This window comes from Engystomops pustulosus, chromosome 1 (genome assembly GCF_040894005.1).
Source record: "Engystomops pustulosus chromosome 1, aEngPut4.maternal, whole genome shotgun sequence".
In the NCBI taxonomy this organism is placed as follows: Eukaryota; Metazoa; Chordata; class Amphibia; order Anura; family Leptodactylidae; genus Engystomops; species Engystomops pustulosus.
The window spans coordinates 73,177,081-73,201,522 of record NC_092411.1 but is presented as its reverse complement, the minus strand read 5'-3'; the positions used below and the strand labels follow the sequence as shown (position 1 = coordinate 73,201,522).

Below are 24,442 nucleotides of genomic sequence, written 5' to 3'. Positions count from 1 at the left end.
ACATGCATTTTCCTTTTTAACCCCTTGTGAAAGTGCAAATTTTGGTGTTCAGTTAATATATTGTTAAATAAAATGTTTTTTTTAAAATAATATTTCATTTTCATATAATTTCATTATCCATTTATTTTTCACAGTCATGAAGCCTTCAAAGGTATTTCAAAAGTTGTTTCAAATATTTTGAGTGGTGCATTCGGTGGCATTTGTTCTATCATATAAGCCTTATAAAGTCACTTCTAACTAAATTGGTCCTTCCAAAAACAGATTTTGATTAATTTTGTAAAAATCGGACAAAAAAATGCACCTAAAGTTACAACTCTTCTAATACCTAAAAAAAGGAAAGGATGTTTATAAAATTATGGCAAGTTGAAGCAGACATATGCAAAATGATAGTTATCAAGTTATTTTGATGATATGACAAACAAAAAAGTAGGCCCTATAACTTACTGATCGGTGGGAGTCTCAATGATAAGAACCAGACACATCATGAGAACTTGTTGTGTGATGTACCTTCATTGGACCTCTCGTTGCTTTATAGGTGATCTGTGTATATGTGAAGGCTGTTACATTAAAGTCAATAGAATTCATTGAAAAATATACATACATAAGGATGATGTACAGCATAAGCGTTCTACAATTTCTTGCCTATTCATGAAGTCGCTTATCCTACAAAATAATGCAGGTTTAGGTGCACGGTTTCTGAAGTCTGCGAATGATGCTTTACATAACATAGTGCCTCACATAAACAGCCCCTGGATAGTATTTAATACCAAACTCTTGTGATTGCAATTTCCCATAAATTTCACAGATCGTGTATAATCAGATCATTACATATTCATTACAAAATAAGATTAGATATTTCTTTCCAGAGCTTGTCTCCTGTGTATAAAAATGACTGAGAATTATCTGGGAACGACAGAAAATCTAAGTTGCTTTAAAAAAGTTTTACATCCCATTTAAACCCCATGTAATATTGCATATTTGTTACTTGCTGCAGTTAAAGAGGTAAGTAAATGTCTGAAGCTCCAAAGAGTCAGTGCCCCCCCCCCCCCTCCCAGTAAAGGAGACGTCATAGACATCAGTGAATGCAAATGGTACACGCAGAGGCTAACCAGAATTGACTTTGTACATATCCTATCCACATGTTGTGTAAAAACCTGTATAGAAATGGAGGAGGTGTACAATATGTGTAATATATTATCAAAGAGGATTTGAAGTACAGATATCTACCTATGTGATGCAAAGTATAAAATCCACCCACTGCAGGTGTACCAATTTATCCTCTCTCCGCCCCTTTGCCGGCATTATGGCCTCCTCTGCGGACACCTCTCACACTTCATGGGACTAAAACCAGTTACTTCACTTCTATTCTAAACATAAGAGACGTCTCAACCTCCATCGACAACTGCGACCCTTTGAGTGTATGTGCACTTCCCCCACGGCTATTCCCCACCCGATCTCAGCACTCTATGGCATGTTTCAAGACGAGTGGGCTAAAGTAAATCCCCCCTACGTAAGCACATGGGAAAGAGAATTGGACAAATCCTACAGTGGTCAAAAGCTTACAAACTTAGTCACAAAGTTTCTGTCTCAGGTAAAGCCCAGGAGACCAACTTCAAAATCTTGTCCAGATGGTACTGGACCCCGGCTAAACTACACTCCATCTATACCTCTTGCCCCGAGGAGTGTTGGAGATGCCGGCAAAATGTAGGTAGTATGCTACAAATATGGTGGGAATGCATGGTACTACAGCCATTTTGGACTCGAGTAGGGGACCTGGTAAACGAATTGAGTGAGAAATAACCCTGCACACCTCCTATTATCCATACTCCCGTTGCCCATCTCCAAGGCAAGAAGGTCACTTGCAGGTTTCTTGCTGATTGCGGCACGTTCGCTGATCCCGCAACTATGGCAGTCCACCTGGGTGCCAACGACGTCAGACTGGTTCGCAGAGATTCTGTTTCTGCAGAGAATGGAAGAGCTTTCGGCGGAATTACACCGCACAGGGCAAAGCCATATTTTGCCATGGGGCCCATGGATGAACTTTATGCGCTCCCCCACTTAAACCACGATGCAGGACTGAGATTCCTCCTTAACCTCCCCCTTCCCCTTTTTCCTCCCCCTCTCCTCCTTTTGTTCCCATAGTTTGCAATTGCTTTTCTTTTCTTAATGAACTCTGATGTAATGATAGTGGGTCAGCTGATTGTAATATCTACAATGTACTTTTGTACCATTTCTTGAAATCTAGCTGATGCATTTTTTGAAAGTTCGAAAGCACTACAATTGACCAACAGGTAAATGCTTGAACATTATGTTGTACCCTTTGTAACTTATTTGTATTTTCAATAAAGCTTTGAATTAGAAAAAAATAAATAAATAATATATATATATTTCTCTAAAAAAACTAATAAAAAATTATGTTCTACGTCTATTTGTCCACTTCAAGATTTCTGTATTTGAAATATAACATTCTAAGAGGTGAAAACTTTTGACATTTAAGGCATAACTGTAAAGTTACTGACATAAAATAGTTTTAGCGTAGTTTGATAACAGTTCCATCAATACATGTATTATGCTTCTGGCTTGAGATATATCTGGTTGATAGAACATTAGATACAGCTATTCCTGCTGTGGGTGGGCACTTTCTGGTTGTGACATCAGCTCACCCCACTGTAGCCAGAAGAGGAGAGCTTGTTTGTAATTGGCCGATACGAAGCATGCGATAAGTCACATACTTGTGACATCACTGAAGGTCCTTTGAAAGTACTTAGTGTGATGCAAATGATGTAGGACAGCTTGTTTGTACCTCTTGTGTCACCCACTTCATCCTCATAGAATGTAAGCAGGGCCCTCACTCCTCCTGTTCCATATGAATTTTATATAAAGTAATATTATATTTGTATATTTTCCTTATGATTTGTAAAGTGCTGCAGAATTTGATGGCGCTATATAAAGATTATTATTGTTTCTAATTGGCTGACATGAAGCATGTGATAAGTCACATGCTTGTGATATCGCCACAGGTCTTACAGCCCCTTTCAACAAGCCTCCTGTCATCTCTAGATGTACTAAACGGTTTCCCATGGCAACAAGAAAGCAAGGCAAATGGAGATTAGCCTGGGGGAGCAAACCTTTGCTAGCAGCTAATCATAGGAAGTTAGAGATTTGCTTATTTTTCCTTAGTGCAGAATTAGGCAAAGTTTTCATACTTTGTAAACAGTTTTATACAGTTGTTCTTTAATATTTATATTACTTTTGTGCCATATATTTGGACTTCATATGGTCCCAAAACAGAATCAAGGTGGAGGGATTATCGGCACATTATGCCCCAGTCGTGATACTCCCACAGTGTGCATGTACCGTGTTGAATTCCACAACATGTGCGGCCAGTTTTGTCCCACTTCCTACCCACTTATCACGGAGATGGTATAGGGCAGTGATGGCTAACCTATGGCACTGGTGCCAGAGTTGGCACTCGGAGCCCTTTCTGTGGGCACTCAGGCCATCACCAGAGATGACTCCAGGTATCTTCCTGCAGTCCCAGACAGCCCAGGACTTGCTGTGCACAGAGCTATTTTAAAGTGACAGCTCTACCTGGGACTATTTTCTGCTATATTGGTGCCTCAGGTGCTGGTATCAATGAAAACTGTGACAGAGAAGGGAGTATAAATCACAAATTACATTTCTGTGTTGGCACTTTGCGATAAATAAGTGGGTCTTTGTTGAAGTTTGGGCATTCGGTCTCTAAGATGTTTGCCATCACTGGTATAGGGGGATTAAAAGTCAAAATTCTAGGCCAAGTGCAGTTTTTTTTTTATCATGGATTACATGTTACAAAACTGGCATACAAGCCATCATAAATGCCCCCACCTCCTGTTTCTTTCATTTTTGAGATTACATAAAGCAGAATGTTTTTGTAATGCACATTGGTAGCAATAGGGTTCATCAAATGTTTTATACAATACAATATTTGTGAATATTTAGCAGTGAAAATCACAAATATACACTGCATCACAGCCAGTGGTATATGACCCTACCTCACTGTAGAGAAATATAGGATGTTTTGGGCTATTCAGCATGACTTGCTGTTTTCTCTGAGCTTCCTGATTTGTATGGTATTTTTACTAGTATGCTCTCACACTGTGCTATGAAATACAAAGCAGGCCACTGGGAATGGCTGTCTAATAAAATAACATTTCTTCTAATGTACGACTTTCTTTAAGGGTACCAAAACCATCCAGTCCTGTGAGCATTCACTAATAAGATTTCAAGTAAGATTTGCAATAAAAGACTTGAGAATATAAAATCCAGCAGTTAATGTACGCCGTATGCTCGCTGTGTTACTTTAGCTTCACACAACTCATTATTAGCCTGCAGCATAAAATAGATGCATTCATTGAAGACTGAAAAATAAGAATATCAACTAATATGATCTGATGTGTAGTGCAGAGCGACAGTCTGTTAAGCTACAGCCAGATTATAGATAGTCATCTAGAGACCGCTTGTCAAGACTCATGACCTGCAAACGCCAGAAACACTTGCTGAAAAGGCGGAAATAAGGTAGAAGGCAAAGAACACACAGAATGTAAGATATGATTTCCACAATAACTCCAGTGCTCAGAGAAAACTAACCAACAGAGACCGAACGGTTGGACTTGTATGATTCAGAACTTTGATGGATAACTTTATTTGATATATTAGAATGCTCTGTAACTATGGTTACATAGTTTATACGGTTGAAAAAAAGACACATGTCCATCAAGTTCAACCTCGGAAGGAAAGGGATTGGATAAGAGATAAGAGAAAAAATTCTATATAACATAACTGTCAATGTTATTTAGGTGAAAAAAGGTATCTAGACCCTTCTTGAAGCTCTCTGCTGTCCCTGCTGTGACCAGAACCTGAGGCAGGCTATTCCACAGATTGACAGTTCTCATAGTTAAAAAAAGCCCTGTCGATTTCTCCAGATGCAGGCAGTGCCCCTTGTTTTTTTTATTTGATTTAACTTGAATTTAGGGGGTTACATATGGTCTATGCTCTACCAACATCCTGTAAAGCTGTCCTGCATAGGCAAACAGAGAGGCCATGCATACTCTGCTGAGGTTTACCAGTGTTGGAAATGATACTAGTCAAAACAGTTAGTCTCTTCTAAAAATAATAGGTAGGCCAGTCTAGCAGAGAGCTGGGTCGGTGGTTGGTGGGCAGGGGCGTGAACTACCCGGTCTGACGTATTTTCTATAACCTCAGCCAGAAAACTGGTGGAAACTATAGCAAAAATCTCTGCTGGGAGGCCGCAGCCTGGTAATGTGTTTGCATATTACCATCCGATACCATCTATGAAGTGAATTACATTTGGTTGTCTTCAAATAGGGCAGCACGGTGGTTGAGTGAGTAGCACTTCTGTCTTGCAGCACTGGGGTCCTGGGTTCGAATCCCACCCAGGTCAACATCTGCAAATAGTTTGTATGTTCTCTCTGTGTTTACGTGGGTTTCCTCCGGGTACTCCGGTTTCCTCCCACACTCCAAAAACATACTGTTAGGTTGTTTAGATTGTGAGCCCCATTGGGGACAGGGACCGATTTGGTATGCTTTGTGCAGCGCTGCATAATCTGTGGGCGCTATTTAAATAAAGAATTATTATTAACATGTTTTCCAATGGATATGTGCAGACAGATATGCAGAGATAATTCAGCCTTCGTTAGTAGAGAACCTATAGTTCTTTATTACAGTACATTTAGATGGCCCCCTGCAAACCACTGTACAAACTGCATGCACTACTGTAAAGGGATCTATCCAGTTCACATAAAACAAGATTTGTAGCACCACAACACTAATGACAAACGCTTTTTTACCAAAGTCTTGTTTTTTTCCCACCCACATCAAAGCGATTCATGGACAACATACAGTACAGTTTATAAAACCTTAGTCTAATACTGAATTACTGGATTACTGGATTGAAATTGACAGAATTAGGGCAACTAAGTGACACCAAATAAATATATTCCCAATTTTTCCCTGTATACAAAAAAATGTATTCCCTTTACTGAATGAGGTATTAGTTTTAAACTAAAATGTAGTTCAAAAGCAGATACAATGTCCAAGTCCTTATGCCACCAAGACAAATAGATTATTTTTATAAGAAAAACATTTATATCTTTAAAAATAGTTCAGATAAAATTATTATTAGAAAAAAAATCCCTTCTCAAAACTAAATGCACAATATGAAAATATCCAGTCAGTTTCCGCTGAAATACATATTTATCCATGGGGTTGGTTTCACTTCAAAGTCCATCAGTTAGGCAGATTTGAACAAGATTTTGATAGGTTTCCCTTTCAAGCTCCCATGAATGGTGAGAACGAATATAGTTCTTCGCATTATTAGTAATTTTCCTTTTCAGGTCTGGTTCGCTCATCAGTCTCTTAGCCAGTTTGACAAACTCCTAAAAGAGAACCAAGAAGATCAATAAGAGCATCATAATCATTCAAAGAGATGTCACATGATCTGCAAAGAGAGGATGCACAAAGAAATGGGCGCTTTACACTGCATCATGCACGAGTGGTTAGAAGTAGAGATTTCACTCTCTACAACTGAAACAATTTATAGAAAAGGACTTCTCAAAAAGAATATATGTCATTCAAGAGTTTTCTTAAACACTCAAGAAAAAAAATCAATAATTGGACAATAAGGTTGTCATTCTTATACAGTCTTCCCAGAGAAATGACCAGATATATCATTGCCCAGCGCCTGCCTGTATATTATACTCGACACTTGGTATTTTGCAGTGCAATCCCTCCACCTTTAAATTTATTCTTTATTTTTCCTTCAGTGGCTCACTGGTATCCCATGATTCTTTAGCACGGCATGTGCTGTCTGGCTAGCAGACAGGGACTCCCTGCATTAAATATCACTATGATGCAAGGACTCGTATCCCCAACAGTGTGTAAGGACCATGGGATCTGACCAGCACAAGGGTCTGTTTTCACAGAGAAGGCATGTCTATGTATGAGCGGCCTAAGGGTAGTTTCACAATATTGATAAGAGGTTTTCATAAGTCTAAACTAAATTGGAAGGTCCCCTTTCGTTATGCATAATGGAAGTGATGGTGCTGAAGTCTACATTAGTTTTGCCTTTTTACAGAACAAGTGGTGGACACAAGTAACAGTGATAAGGTGTGAAGACAAATTATGTAACCTTAACATACAGTAAGGCCGAATTCAGGCGAACATATCCCCACCGGGCCATAGTCAGGCGAGCATATGTGCAGCGCGATGGAGAAGAGGAGGGGTGGCCTATCCCCTCACCTTAGAGATGCACGGCCGTGCACTTGGGGAAAGATAGGACATGTCCTATCTTTTCCCCGTGTACGGAGCCCCACGTGTTTGGCACCATATTGCTCCGTGCATCAATTGCCGTCTGTGGGGGATGTATGTATGGCGTGGTGTGAATTCGGCCTAACAGTAAGAGAATACAGTACACAAGCACATTTTAACAGGACTATCCAGTCGCTGCAAAAAAGGTTATACGCATATATTTTGACTGTTTTGCAAAAACGTTTATGTTAAATATAGTCCTATTCACTAGTGAATGCATTTACAATGTAGGAACTGCTGTTCGGGCGGCAGACAAGGAATCCTTGCATCATATTTCACTATGACGCTAGGACTCCTGTGCTTGGTCTGATTGCACAGATCAAACATGTTTTTGTGCAGACACCCAAGTATGAGTAATTTGCTGATTTAGTTGTGGTTGTTTATGTGAACAATCCAGTTAGGTTCACGCGAAGACTCCAAACAAGATCTAATCTGAACTCACACTGATACACACTGACCCAGTCACATCCACATCTTTCAATTTGCTTAGGTTGACGTTTTGTTTGACCCATGCCTCCACAGAGCTACAGTATGACCAGGTCTGACTACAGACATCAGTATATGTTCATACTTATAAATCATATGGGCCTACCCAAGATTCATCCAGCATTTACACATTAATACAGGCGGTCCCCTACATAAGAACACCTGACTTACATACGATCCCTAGTTACAAACGGACCTCTGGATGGTGGCAATTTACTGTACTTTAGTCTTAGGCTACAAAAAACAGCTATAACAGTTATCACAGGTGTCTGCAATGAAGATTTATGGATAATCCTGGTTCTTACGACAACCCAACATTTTTAAAATCCAATTGTCACAGAGACCAAAAAAATATTTGGCTGGGGTTACAATGATAAAGTATACAGTTCCGACTTACATACAAACTCAACTTAAGAACAAACCTACAGTCCCTATCTTGTATGTAACCCGGGGACTGCCTGTATATTATTTTTTTCAGTCTTAATTTTTTCCCTTTGCTATACATCTAACAGCTACCTTAATGAATGTCAACTGCTTGAAATTTTTTATAACAGTAATATAATTTATTCTTTAAAGACATGGTAGCTTTTCTTGTATGGTTTAACATCAAAATCAACCATGGATACCACTTGCCTGTTTCCCTGGTTTATCATGGTCAATTTTGATGGTATATTTCCTTTGATGACCAGCTAAATTTTTTGAGGTCTACTCAGTGTTCCTTAACAGCCATAACTTTTACACTGATGCAGCTAAGGAGAAACTGCATTATTTTTTAGCATCCTTTAGAGCAGTGATTTTCAACCTTTTTTGAGCCGCGGCACACTTTTTCTACTTAGAAAATCCTGGGGCACACCACCAACCAAAATAGCACAAAATGACACTAAAACAGTCATATTATACATATAGTTAATAATATAGATTCTAAATTTATTTTACTCACTCAGTGTGAACCCTGGGCCTGTTTTGATGAACACAAAAGGGATATCCTCCCTTTACTAATAAAAAGCCCCTAGCGGCCTCCCTTTCCTGATAAAAAGCTCCTAGCTGCCTCCCTTTACTAATAAAGAGCCCATAGCTGCCTCCCTTTACTAATAAAGAGCCCATAGCTGCCTCCCTTTACTAATAAAGAGCCCATAGCTGCCTCCCTTTACTAATAAAAAGTCCCTAGCTGCCTCCCTTTACTAGTAAAAAACCTCTAGCGGCCTCCCTTTACTAATTAAGAGCCCCTAGCGCCCTCCCTCTACTAATAAAAAACCTCTAGCAGCCTCACTTTACTAATAAAAAAACCTCTAGCGGCCTCCCTTTACTAATAAAAAACCTCTAGCGGCCTCCCTTTACTAATTAAGAGCCCCTAGCGGCCTCCCTTTACTAATTAAGAGCCCCTAGCGGCCTCCCTTTACTAATTAAGAGCCCCTAGCGGCCTCCCTTTACTAATAAAAGACCCGAGAGGCCCCCCTTTACTAATAAAAAAAGACCCTAGCTGCCTTCCCTATACAAATAATAACCTTATATACTTACCCTCCGGTGATGTCTTCTTCGGCGTATCTTCACTCCTAATGGCGGCTCGGCTCCTTCAGGTTGCACCGCGCGCCTCTGGTCACGTGACTGGGCTGTATATTAATTATATACAGCCCAGGCCCCTCTCACCAGCCATAGTTTAATTATATGCATCCCCCTCATCGCCCATTATATGCAGCCCCCTCCTTCTCTCCCAAACATTACAGGCAGCCCCCTGCATGCACCCCCCATTCATTATATACAGCCCCCTCCTCATGCCCCCATTCATTATATACAGTCCCCTCCTCATAGCCCCCCCATTCATTATATGTGGCCCGCTCCTCACACCCCCCCCCCCCCGTTCATTATATGTGGCCACCTCCTCAAACACCTCCCCCTGTTCATTATATGTGGCCCCCTCCTCACGCCCCCCCCCATTCATTACATACAGCTCCTTCTCATCCCCATGGACTAGTAAATGTGACATTTAAAATAAAAGAATAGTACTCACCTCAGTCTTCTACTCAGATCCGGAGCTTCCAATTCGTTGTCTTCCTCCTCCTGCCGGCAGCCGCACAGCGCTTCACATGCAGCATCCTGCAGCATACCGCGTGTCACTTTACGGCGCTAGCACCCAGCACAGCCAGGCTGCTGGGGATTACACCACACAGCAGCGTCTTTCGGCAAGCGGAGCGCCGCTTAGCGGTGCCGGCACCCGGCATGGGCCGGCTGCAGGGGAATGAGAGGGGTGCTAGTTCGGGGATCTTTCCCCGCGGCACACTCAACCATGTGTCGCGGCACACTAGTGTGCCGCGGCACACAGGTTGAAAATCGCTGCTTTAGAGTTTACATAATATACCTGTGTAATTTATATCATTTTTGGTGGTGCAAATTAAGAAAATACCCTTTACAACTCAGACATAAACACTGAGCGCCTCTTGGCTCTGGCATGTGGTCAGAGTTAACAAAAAAAGGCATAAAACCTTTAGCCCTCATGCATGGACCTGGCCGAAGCAAATTCTCATCCGTAGCCAGAACCAGCATTTGATATTTCACAGATCCACAAACAGAAACATCTCAATCCGATAACATATATTACACAGTTTCTTATTTTTGTCTGCATTATTGATTTATGGATAGAAGTGACTGTTACACTTTAAGGCAGTAAACGTCCTTTATGTTATCTCGTATGAAGAGATCCCTTCTCCTGCATTACCATAATTCCTCTTTAACATAATGTGATTAGCATCCAATCTCAAGTTTTATCATTAAGCATCCGTTTGCTAATTTCATTATTCACCAATCAATCTGGAGTATCCTTTCCAGCCTAGGTCACTGCAGAAACAGTAAATCTGTAGAAAACTAATGTGCAGTATTGTATTCTATTAGATAGGTAGCCCTTTACACAACTAGTAAAGTAGTCCTGCAATACCGGCGTCCTCTCTATAAAAGTGATATTACACTCCAAGGAAAGAACTCCAGCACTTCCTCTTGCTTCAGATTCTTGTATGTGAGGGACATCTTGTAAAACTGACAGCAGTAGACGATTTGTATAAATCTGATCCATAGAATTAAATAAGAAAACTATTAGAGAAATAAATAAAAGTCTGCGCAGAAATAGGAAGTTATGTCGGTGCAACAAGTATAAATGCGAAGGGTACAGAAACAAATCACATTTTATTTAGAAGCCGGAGGAAGCTTTCTTCTGGTTATCTGTAATAATCAGCAATTTTTAAAGGACACTGTATCTCACTGTCACACGTTCCATAAACTTGCAAATTCAGGTAATAGAAGAAATAAAACAAGGATTGAAAAGCTGAATTCATCTGATCACCTGCGTTGCTGATCTATGCTGAGCTGGGCTATTTGTGAAAGTGTATCTGGAGGTTTAGAGAAAATTGGAAACGACAATATTACTGGGTAAGACAGCTACATAATAATAAACTTCATTTATATAGCACCATCATATTCCATAGCGCTTTACACATCATAGGGGACATGTACAAATATAACATTACATTACAGAGTACAAACAGTCATATGGAACCATAGGAGTGAGCTATAGTGCAACTAAGGGGTTGGGGGATCTTTGAAAGGACGTGTACATGTCATCCAGGGAACCTCCTGTTCAAGATTAGGCTGCATTCACGTATGTAAGTATGTATGGTCCCAAGCTACATCCGCCATAGACCGTCAATGGCCGCACAGAGCGATACGGTGCAGTCTCTGTACATGGGAAAAGATCTTCTCCTGTGTTACGGGCTGTATATAATGCATTGCAATGGAGAGGTGAGGGGTCATCCCTCCTCCTCTCCATCGCTGCTGACGCATTTGCCCGCCCGGCCGTAACCGAGCAGGCATACATCGGTGTGAATGCAGCCTTAGGGTACCAGAGATACCATAACAAAACATCAAACACCTAGGGTGCAAGAAACCAGACCTACAGTCATCAAGAGTTGTTCTCAGTGACCCTGTCACCATACAAAAGTGGAGTGCAATATTTAGAGAACATGTTATAGTTCTGTGGTAAAGGTTATTGTATCAGGGAACGATGGCCTTTGATGCCGATTCACTGAAAGGACCGCCTCCCTGACTTCCTTGCACAGAAAGAATGGGGATTTAACTTTATTACATACAAATTAGAAAGCAATGATCTGATCGTGCTCTAGCAGGAAGAAAAAGAAAATGAGGAGAAGCAAATGGATCCATTAAAATAACATTGATTGAAATGTATCTTTAATGTCTTTTGTTGATGTGCGTTTCCATTCCTTGTGTTATACTTCTGAAGACAATGACATGGGCTGCTGCTATATCTTCTTTTTAACCTCTTAACACATAAACCACCTGTACATGATGGTGTCATAAGGATGTACTGACTGGGCATTACATGGAAAATTCTGTATTGTGCAGCCAGCACCCTGCTGTTAACTGCTTTGTGTAAACCTGACTACTGAAGCCGATTATTACCCATAATGATGTCACTTGGGGGTGGTGATTGTGTACCACGATAGTAAGCAGCCTCTCAGGAGCTGCCACATCTCTCACAATCTGTTTAATAGAAAATCCAAACAAAAAAAAAAAAAAACACAAGATACCAAAATATATCCAAATCACCATCCATGTATTGCAGTGCATTGGAAGTGTCAGCCTATGCATCTGCAGGTATGTGCCAATGGCAGACCAGGGCACCTTCATTAGGTCCCCGGCTGCGTGGATGAGAGGACGGCAGAGTGCCAGGTGGGGCTCCCTCCCTCTAAAGGGACATAGATCCCATGGTCACAACATTGACCACGGGATCTAACGGGTTAACAGTCGGATTGGAATGGACAGACAGAGAAATCCGTATGGGTGGTCACTAAGAGGTTAAAAAGAAGAAATCTCCCTTCATTATGATATCTAGGTGTCACAGTTAATCCTTTAAAGACTTGTGACATACTAAAAGGATTGTTCCCACAAAGACACGATTCTTAAATATACTCAGGATAACAAAATAACACATTCTCTAATTCACTGTTATCAAAAATACAGAGTTTCACAGATATAAGTCCAACCTGTCTCTATCTGTCCTGGTGTATACAATTTTGGCTATCCCTGGATACAAACGTAAATCTTCTGTCTATGATTGGATTCTTCTCATAAATAGCTTCTCTTTTCTGCACTGCTCTCTACCTTCTGCCCCTCCCCCTGCATTACTAGACCAGCTCAGACACAGGCACTTCCTGCCAGCAGAGACTCGCTCTTCTAACTACAGGCATTATAAGCAGAGCTGACTGTGTATTTTATTAATTAGGTGAGGGAGCAAAACTGAGAATTGCATTGTGTGTTATATCAATCTCATGGATCTCATCATTTCTTATCTTTCAATATGTCAAATACTAGAAGAATGTTCAGAAGCTAAATAAAAGTGTAGATAAACCCTGATAATCTAACCAAATTGTTAGCATCTCACAGCACTAGAGGGATCATGAAGTTTTTGCCTAGAGGGTCCCCACCCACACTCTAGAATGATACACTGACCATCAATGAGTGATTGGAGCTAAACATCAATGAAACTGAGTAAAATTGTAAAGTAAGGTGCCAAAAATTATATTTATTGTGTAAACATCACTAGGGGATTAAAATTTGACAACATACTTTCATGGGCAAACCCCTTTAAGTACAAAAATGAAAGTATGGAGGGGACTTATAAGCAGGTCCCTCTACATACTAGCTGGGTGTTTGCTGCATATTACAGCATACATCTGGAACCTTTTCAAGTGTTTTGTGTCTGCACAACACGAATTGTCATTCATAAAAAAGCATGAACATCCTGCAAAAATTTACCCATTTTCGGTTTTGTGTTAATGTTTCTATGAAGAAAGATTTTTATTAGTGCTAAGCATGCAATTTGCTTTAGAAATAATCAGTACTGTATGGAAGCTTTCAAAGACTTTCCAGCTGCTGACAGTAGAGGGTACTAGTGCAGCACTTGAGTATGTTTTCTAGCCACTTATTCTTTCAATCTCTCATACAGATTTGCAATTAATTGTTACATCATGTACTCTGAACGGTTTCCACCCATTTTCGCTAAACACAATAAACCCATTTAACCCCCGATCCTGCAAACTTCTATAATAACAAATTGAAAAAAACATGTTACAAAGACTAATGGTTTCTGTACACTTAGTATGTGAATAATGGTAATGTACACTTTGAATGTAAATCAAAAACATTTGAGTTCAAGGAAAAACATTTATTTCACATAATTCTCAGTAACAAAAGGCTCTGTGAGCCATGTGTTTATTGAATTAACCTCAAGAAGACAAAAGTGAAAACTGTTCCATTAATGATTTTATGGTGTAACATGTAAGGTCAGAACAGGTTTACATAAAGGAAACCTGTCAACATATAGAGCCCTATTAACTAACTGATACCCTTCTTTTAGCTAAAAATTGTTTCCCTCAGATCCCCGTATAATCAGCTTTATGAATTTGCATGGCATCCAGGGATATCTTTATTTCGATTTCAGAGTAAAATCAGTCCAACATAGTTCAGTAAAGTGGGGCAGAGGTAGGAGCAGGGGGTCAAGCAAGGCGGCAGCCATTTTGCGCCGTCCGGCGCTTTCTCTAGCCTATAGAGTGTGGCGTCCTCACCTGGTTCTTAATGCAGCCGGTGAGACGTCACTTTTCCAGTAACCCAGCAACCTAGACGCTATTGTGCATAGCGGAAGTGAATTTACTTAGTGGTGCACAAGAGCGCTATACGGACAGGAGAAAACATACAATATAAAAACCATATAACAGGATGGACTGAACTGTATACATAGCTCTACTTCTTGTAAATGGTATATCATTATACATATGAAGAAAACAATGTAAAACGGCTATTGACGATAGCGGGCTATAGATAAGCAGGGCTAAAAGATACGGCTACAAAGAAGATGGATATAATTATAGAAAAACTCCCATATTTTTTTTTATCATTCCGGCCCAGGGTGCCCATGGCGTTAGTTTTCAGAATCCATTGTGCCTCTTCTCAGCAATTCTCTATGACGATCGCCGCCATTAGGCGGTACTGGGACATATTCCATACTGCCGAAGTAGCACCTCTACCACTTCTTACTGACTGACAGTGTTCACTAAATCTAACATGTAGGGTTCGGATAGTCTTACCAATATAGCAATGGCCATAAGGACAGAGGATAACATATACTAGGTACTGCGATTTGCAAGAAAAAAATTGGCGGATTTTGACTCCTCCTATGCATAAATTTCGCATTTTAATGTTTTGGGAACAGTGCATCTGATGATAACACAAGTAATCAACTTCAACAGTCGCAACCTGGAACATTCCAAACCTTCGATAAGAACATCCCTTTAGGAAAAGGACGAGGAGGGGCGCAGAAAGAGGACGAGGCAAAAAACGGAAGCAAGTGTCTTGGAGACAATAACTGAGGAAAATACAGATAAAGCAAAAGAAAATAATGACATGCTTCTAGTGGTTAATCTAACTGATATTGAATCGAGTCCGGCATGCACATCTGTGCTGTCAAAAGGTCGGGGCTCTCGTTTGTCTGAAAGCTTCGATTTTGTAGATATCGAAATTGATCTCTTTAAAGGGGTACGCAATATCAATTTGAAAAGGATTTTTTTTCTATAAATGCATCCAAAAATATGCGTAGTACAACTCAGAATCCAAAAAAAGAGGGGGCAAAATACCTATCCACATAGGCCCATTGGGATTTATGGTTCATGACCCTTTAGAACCCCAAGATAGAGAATGCCTATTAGCTTTAATGGACCTCAAAAACCCGCAAACCCCTAGGGTGGAGTCTGAAACGGGGACAATTTTTAGGGGAGGTAATAAGTCCACATTCAACCCCCCATTAGTCCCAGGTGGAGCTCTTGACCAGTTCCCAAAAAATTTTTTAACAAATCCTTAAAGCGCTAATATACGAAAAAGACCCTGATAATATCACTAAAGAAGGTAAATGGCTCTTAATTGGTTAAAAGGCAATGACACCTTAATAGTCAAAAGAGCAGACAAAGGGGGTAAAGCGGTGGTCATGACCCCAGAATACTACAAAAAATTAGACAATCCAGAAGTCTATAAAAAACAAACCACTGACCCCACCACAAAAATTAAAAACAAACTCTGTTCTTTGCTCAGAGTAGTAGTAGAAAAGAACATACTAAGTAAAACTATGGCGGAAAAACTATTACCTCCCTTCCCCCAAAAACCAGGGTGGTATTTCTTGCCAAAAATTCCTAAAACTCTCCAATCCCCTCCAGGACGTCCTATAGTGGCAGGAGTTGGCTCCGTCACCAAGCCTCTTTCTTACTTCTTCTTACTTGAAAGACACTAACAACTTCCTACGCAATCTAAAAAATGTTTTGTGGCAAGATGGTTTTAAATTAGCAACTATAGACGAGGAAAGTCTATATACACGAATCCCTCATAAACTAGGGACAGAAGACGTACGGAAGGTCCTGGTCAACTCTAACAGGGACAGTGACTTCATTAATTTCATTTGTGATGCAATTTATTTCATCCTCACCAACAACACTTTCAGATTTGAAAATACTTGGTACAAGCAGATAGATGGAACGGCCATGGGTACCCCCATGGCCTGCAGATATACTGATATGTTTCTAGCTGTTTTTGAAGACAAATATATCTTTTCAGAGGGTAATCAATTTACCAGATACATACATTCATTTTTGAGATATGTGGACAACATTTTCGTCGTATGGTCAGGGACAGAGGCACAATTTCATGAGTTTATGGCTTACATCACTGCCAACACTATGAACATGATTTTTCATCCAAAATCTCAGACACGCAGTGCGAATTTCTTGATGTGCTAGTTAAGATACAGGATTTTACATTGACCACTACCATCTACAGAAAAAGTACAGCCACCAATAGTCTTCTACACCATGATAGTTATCACCCTCAACATGTTAAGACAGCAGTCCCATATGGCCAGTTTGTACGCCTCAGACGAGTAAATAGTGAAAAAGCAGCAGCTCTGAAACGCGAGGACCTTCTACACCCTAAGAATGTTAAAAACAAACATAGAGAACAGAAACGCTTTACTTTCACGTTTAATTACAGCCCTATGGCCCAAAAAATTAATAACGCAATCCATAAAAACTGGTATATGCTGGCAGAGGACCCTCTACTAAAAGATTTAACAAGGTTACCTTTAATTTCCTTTAGAAAAACGAAAAGTATAAAAGATCGTCTGGTACGTAGCCCTTTTCCCCCTATACAAAAGAATTGGCCCAACAAAACGATCCTAGCCGAAATTTCTGTTGTGGCCTATGTAAATTTTGTTCCCAAAACATTGAAATGCGAAATGTATGCATAGGAGGAGTCAAAATACCTTTACAACAATTTTTTTCTTGCAAATCGCAGTACCTAGTATATGTTATCCTCTGTCCTTGTGGCCATTGCTATATTGGTAAGACTATCCGAACCCTACATGTTAGATTTAGTGAACACTGTCAGTCAGTAAGAAGTGGTAGAGGTGCTCCTAAACTTATAGAACATGTGAAAAGGGTACACGACGGGAACACACGCATCCTCCGCTTCGGCAGTATGGAATATGTCCCAGTACCGCCTAATGGCGGCGATCGTCGTAGAGAATTGCTGAGAAGAGGCACAATGGATTCTGAAAACTAACACCATGGGCACCCTGGCACTGAATGATAAAAACATTATGGGAGTTTTTCTATAATTATATCCAGCTTCTTTGTAGCCGTATCTTTTAGCCCTGCTTATCTATAGCCATTTGCCTACTCGGTTCCCTGTATCCCGCTATCGTCAATAACCGTTTTACATTGTTTTCTTCATATGTATAATGATATACCGTTTACAAGAAGTAGAGCTATGTATACAGTTCAGTCAATCCTGTTATATGGTTTTTATATTATATGTTTTCTTCTGTCCGTGCACCGCTAAGTAAATTCACTTCCGCTATGCACAATAGCGTCTAGGTTGCTGGGTTACTGGAGAAGTGACGTCTCAACAGCTGCATTAAGAACCAGGTGAGGACGCCACACTCTATAGCAGTGGTGGCGAACCTATGGCACGGGTACCATAGGTGGCACTCGGAGCCCTTTCTGTGGGCACCCAGTACAGAATTTACCAGATAGGACTCAAGGCTTCTTGCTGCGGTCCAAGACAACCCGGGATGCGCCACGGTCAGTGCTACTTTAAAGTGACACCTACTTGGCTACCAGGACTACAAGAGGAGCCAGAAGGTGTGGAAACAGATGGATTATCTTTGGAGCTCCTGCTTCCTCTTTAGGGGACCTTGGTGGGAAGCTACAATCCAAATGTCTCTGGCTTTCTATTGCATTGGTGTCCTCAGGACGCCAATACGATTAAAACTTGTGATACATCAGAGATCAATAGGTTACTGCTAAAATTGTCATGTTGGCACATTGCGACATAAAAGTGAGTTTTGGTTGTAGTTTGGGCACTCTGTATCTAAAAGGTTCGCCATCACTGCTCTATAGGCTAGAGAAAGTGCCGGGCGGCACGAAATGGCTGTCGCCTTGCTTGACCCCCTGCTCCTACCTCTGCCCCACTTTGGCTGAACTATGTCGAACTGATTTTACTCTGAAATTGAAATAAAGAAACTTCCAACGGGTGAGTGCAGCGATTGTTCCTTCTTTCATTGTTCTATGATATCTGCTTCTTATACGCTGAGCACTGCCCGCATGGTCGTTCATGTTCACTTTTTTATATCATCTCTGAAGACATAAACACACTGCTGGTCTATAGGGAGTAATGATAGTGCCCCGGTTGTATTCACTACTTCGTGCAACTTTTCATCCAGGGATATCTATAGCAACATATCTGATCACATGAAATCACAGCACGTCTCCATGGAATTCTTTACATGGCAATTTACATTGCGGTTACATTTAAGTTTACATGGGATTTGCATGACATTTACACTGCGGTTACATTTGCGTTTACTGTCACATGACATTTGCACTGCATTTGCATTTACATGGCGTTTTTATTGTGTTTGCGTTTACACTTATATTGCGTTTGCCTCATGATTACTTTAAAATTTACATTGCTTTGCGTTTACACTGCATTCACATTTCCATGTTGTTTACATTGAACTCACTTTTTCATCATATTTGTGTCTCTATATTGCTAAATCCAGTTTGCATCGTAATTTGTAATGTGTTAACACAAAGTATAGACGCAGAACGTAGATGAGCATAGAGAGATCACACGCGGTATGGCACTGATTTAACAGTATGAGAGAAGATTAGCATAAGACACCTCCAGCTCCTCCTCTCTGACCATACATAGATTATAATGGTCAGATAGTGGGGCAGATATCTCTGCAACTGCAAGGGCTAGAAAGAAAATTCAAAGTGCCCCTCAATTTGTGTAGAACATTAAGAATTATCATATCCACTAGTGTGAGGTCCTTTTTAAAATAAACGTACCATCACGTACCTACCTAATAGGAAAGATCCAATGGAGGGTTCCTATACTGTGCCCCAGCCTTATGCTTTTTCACAAATTTTACTGTTCCAAAACCTTTTAAAAAGGTTATCTTATATATAGGCAATTTTTGTTTTGAGGCTACAGGGGTGTGGAGTAGCAACATCGTGGAGTGGAAGCTACAGATACTCCATGCCGCAGTAGTCACTCTCTGTGCATGCGCAGTAGCTCCGGCTACTGAGACAAGTGCGTGCAGCTACAGCAAGCTAAAGACAGGAGGATAGGAGGGATCAAAGGAGGCTACTGGTGCGTGGAGAACCCGTAACTCCCGGTCCACAGCACCTCTAGATTAAATTTAAATGTTTTATAAGACTAGAACAATATAAGTTTAAATTTAAAAAAAGCATAGGGCTGGGACACTGTATAGGAACCTACCATTAGATAAACCTTATTATGAAGATCTGTGATGGTACGTTTCCTGTAAATTAGAAATCAGGAAAGGTGGAGGAAAGATTATGTGGTGCATTTACATACCTGGCCGCTGGAGTTCACCGAAAGTGCATTGTCTGACAATAATGCCCCGTGTCGCGATCGACTAAGATCGTGCACCCCATATCATGCATGTATCACTTCCCCACTCAGGTCCAAAAGAGTTCACCATCTTTTTAGTGGTGCATCTAAGTGCTTGGGCTTGCAACAAAATTTGAATGTTAAATCCCACGCTCAGTCCGAATGAGTTGGATTGTCCGAAAGCACGCCCCTAAATTGTGTCACATGGAAGCCAGCGCCGAGGCACCAAAAAAGGATTGCGTGCCCCAAAATCCCAGCGCAGACACCTGTTAAATACCCGTGCAAGATGTGTAATCCCCGAAAAAGGGGATCACAAATGGCTACCACTAATGATTATAACATTACTGGCTTTTTGCATGAATAATTATTAGTAAATCCACCTGCACTGTTATGGATTATTAGACTCTCCCCTTTGTGCTTCTTTTCTATGCTCATTTTAGTTCTAGCATTAGATTTAAGAATCAGGAAACTCAGTATGAAAGTTCTTATCCAGACAACAGTGAAAATGTACTGCATATATTACTGCAGATTAAAGCAGTCTCGACTGCAAGGTGAATAAATAAGTTTGTCTCTTGATTTGAGAATTATTGAAAAAAAGAAATTGCCCAATTGGGGCACTTGTCTAAACTGTGCCAACTAATAATTCAACTTGTCATTTCAGGTCCTGGGACCATAACTTTTGCTGCGACTAAGACATGTGAATACAGAAAATCAGTTCTCATTGTGTAGTCTTGATAAGCAATCGGTAAAGAGTCTGAACTTGATGGAAATAACAGCATGGCGCATAATTCAGTTGCATGTCTAGTTTATGCTATTCACAAACAACGTGCAAGGGCCAATAACCTTAAAATTGCACCCAACAAGAAGCTACACTGGAACGGCGGAACCACAAGGAAATGTGGCACTTGCAGACATGCTTGGACAGAACTCCATTCACTTATATGCAGAATTGGAGTTTGCAGGGGTATTTCAAAGTAGACAATATTATTCAATATACTCAGGATAATAAAATAACACATTCTGTAATTCCTTGTTATTAACAAAAATACAGCATTTCACAGATATAAGTCCAACCTGTCTATCGGTCCTGATGTATACATCAGGTATATTTGGCTGCCCCGGGATCTGACCATAAATCAGAAGTCTAGGGTTGGGCTGGGCAAATTGTTCTCCTGTGACACGGCAGTGATCTTCTCTCTGCATTGGCCCCTTCCCCCTGCATTCAAAGACCAGCTCACTCTCTCACACACAGACTTCCGGCAGGCAAACAGCAGCATGAGGAGACTAAAGCTACAAGCTGATAAGTCCTTTATCCTGGGAAGGGAGGCATAGCAGAGCTGAAAGTGCATGTTATGGCTGAGATAGAACTAAGAATGTCATTGTGTGTTATATGCATCTCATGGATCTCTCATCTCTGACTTGTCTCATCTCTCTTTTTCTATTACTATTGCTTGTACAGAAGCTAAATGAAAGTGTATATAAACCTGTACCCTGATAATCTAACCACACTGTCAGCACATAGCATCTCACAACACTAGAGGGATCATAATGAAAGTCCACACCCACAACAGTAAAATTGTAACATAAGGGGTTAAAAAATTACCTTTATTGTGCAAACATCATTAGGGGATTGAAATGTAAGAATTTTGTTTCATCTGCAAACCCCTTTAATTAGCCAACAATATTTTTAGTGAACTTTTCATGAAACAATAGTACAGAGACAAAAAAAGTACTATGTAATATGCCCCTTTCTATAATTAGTATACTCTTTTTCTATTCTACTTTTTCCTCCTACTAGAAATCTCTTCTCAATCCTTTACTCTACATACTCTATTACTATACTCAACTACTTTTAGCGGAGGTTCACCTACTGAGATCTTTTGTCAAGTGAAAGCCCAAATGAACGACAGGAAAGCACTGACAACAACAACTTGGAGGCAAACAACTATGATCACTTACTGCAGCCATCACAGCAGGAGCCCCATTGTTAATCACCACTAATCTCTTGTGGTGATCGTGCACAGCCCGGTCACCCCATCATAGCTGTATGTCCATTAGCACTAAATTGTTGCACATTTGGAACTACAGCTAGGTCATTTGCATGAAGGATTTAGGGGGGTTTCCAGATTAGAACCCCCTCCATTAGAATCTCCTACCATTCCATCAATTCATTCCATCACTGCTACCTCCCTTAACCCTTTCATCAATGCCTTTTTTTATCCCCATCTATTCCCCTTTATATACTCCTATACCTTCTATAACCACTGCCTCTTCCTCATATACCCAGTCTGTTCTCATAGCGCATCAATCACTGCCTTCCCTACCATTCCTGCATCTTCCTGCCCTTTGACATCTATACTCATCACTGCCTCCTCCCGCCCCTTCACATAGCCCCCCTCCACCAACAAAATCTCTAATGCCACTGAGTGTCACGTGAATTTTTCTCAAAAGTTGTATTCCTTCGAGCCAAAATACCGTCTATGGACACCAGAAAATGGATCAGAATTATAGAATTCCAATAATTACAGTTCCAATTATATAAAGGAACACATTTTCTACACCAGAAACACTGGTTACAGTTTGCAGAATGCACTTTGCAGTTTCTAGAGTGCAACAATTTAATCAGCAAGCAATAATAAAAGACTTAGGATGTAAAATTAGCAGAATGCAGCTAACACAGTTCAGAACATAGGAAGGTAAGCAGTAAGAAATGCAGTGCACATTATTTTTAACTCAAATTTTATTATATATCCCATATAAACTCAAGTATAAGCCAAGACTGCTAATTTTAACACACAAAAACCTATTGACCGAAGGTGGGAAATGCATTGGTCACAGCCTCCCCAGTATATAGCCTGCCAGCCCCTGTAGTGTATAGCCTGCCAGCCCCCTTTAGTATATAGCCTGCCTGCCCGCCCCAGTATATAGCCTGCCAGACTCCTGTAGTATATAGCCTGCCAGTCCTCTGTAGTATATAGCCTGCCAGCCCCCTGTAGCATATAGCCTGCCAGCCCCCTGTAGCATATAGCCTACCAGCCCCCTGTAGCATATAGCCTGCCAGCCCCCTGTAGCATATAGCCTGCCAGCCCCCTGTAGCATATAGCCTGCCAGCCACTGTAGTATATGGCCTGGCAGCAACTGTAGTATATAGCCTGCGGGAAACGGGACGTCAGGGGGTGAGTACACGGAATGTTTGTTTTTTCTTGACTTGAGTATAAGCCGAGTTAGGGTTTTTCGGCACATTTTTTGTGCTGAAAAACTCAGCTTATACTCGAGTATATACGGTAATTGAAACCAAAAGTTTACATCAGAATCAAAATAAACCTATCATGTTTTACGTCAATTAGGATTACAAAAGTTATTTATATTTGCCAAGTGCCAGAATAATGAGAGATTTTTTTAAAGGCTAGGGTGCACAATTTCTAAGGACTTTGCACCAGTTTTCTGTCGGACTTTGCACGTTCTTTTAGATGTAAACTGCTTACACAGGTATTTAAGAAGTGTCTTCACCACAATTGTGGAGCGGCTGCACTAGGCACCATGCGTCACAAATCTGGGGGCGTTCCGATGCTCGGTTGGACCAAGTTGCACCACAAAAAAGGTTGTGAACTTTGCCGGGCAAGTGCAGGGAAGTGACAGAGTCATCATTTCTGGTGCACATTCTTAATGAATCTGGTGAATCCAGCATTATACACAGGCAGAGCAGTTTTAGTGCAGTTTCCTACATTCTTAGTAAATGTGCCCCATTGTATTGCTTTTTGTAAAATAAAAAGTTTACATACATTAGTATTTGGTTCCAGTGCCCTTAAAACTGTAGGACTTGGATGAAACATTTTGGTTATCCTTTCACAAGCTTCTCACAATAGTTTATAGGAATTTGTACCATTCCTCATGACAGAACTGGTGTAACTGAGCCAGGTTTAACCCCTTCCCGAAGCGCCAAGCCCTCTCCATAGCCGGTAAGTCTTTGCTGCATATTGTAGCAAAGGTCTTACAAAGAACTGAGGCTGTCTCGTTTTAACCCATTCATTACAATGTGCTAATTGCACATCCCGCTTCCCAGTACACGGCATGGAATATTAAATACCATCACTATGAAGTGCAATTTGTTACACAGAAAACAAGCCATCACAGAGCTCTTTAAGTTGAAAAATAAAAAAGTTATAGATTTTTGAAGGGCCAGGTCGTTAAGGGGTTAAAGGCCGCCTTGATCATACCTGCCTTTCAGCTTTGCCCACAAATTTTCCATAGGATTAGGGTTTTGTGATGGCCACTTCTAAACACTGACTTTGTTATCCTTGAAGAAAACCCGTCAGCAAAAATGGACGTAATAAAACACTACCGGTAAATTGCCAAGCAAATTAAAGGAAACCTACCACTTGAAGTGGCAGGTTTCCGATGGCAATACCGGGCACCAGCTCAGGGTGAGCTGGTGCAGGAGCTTATTTTAGTTAGTGTTTTAAACCGCGGTATCGCGGTTTAAAACACTTTTTAAACTTTATAGCCGGCGCAGGCAGGTACGCGCTCGGCGCTTACCGTGCACGCGGCTACATAGGAAGTGAAT

The 24,442-nt window shown here is 40.7% G+C and overlaps 1 protein-coding gene across 1 annotated transcript in view; it reads right to left on the bottom strand.

Moving 5' to 3' along the window:
* Positions 1-5,939: 5,939 nt before the first annotated feature.
* GLT1D1 (glycosyltransferase 1 domain containing 1) overlaps positions 5,940-24,442 on the bottom strand; it is an 81,542-nt gene continuing 63,039 nt past the window's right edge. Inside the window, exon 12 of the mRNA XM_072144371.1 lies at positions 5,940-6,437. Within this exon, the coding sequence (XP_072000472.1) occupies positions 6,279-6,437 (159 nt within the window). The 3' untranslated portion in view covers positions 5,940-6,278. The remainder of the gene's footprint in view (positions 6,438-24,442) is intronic.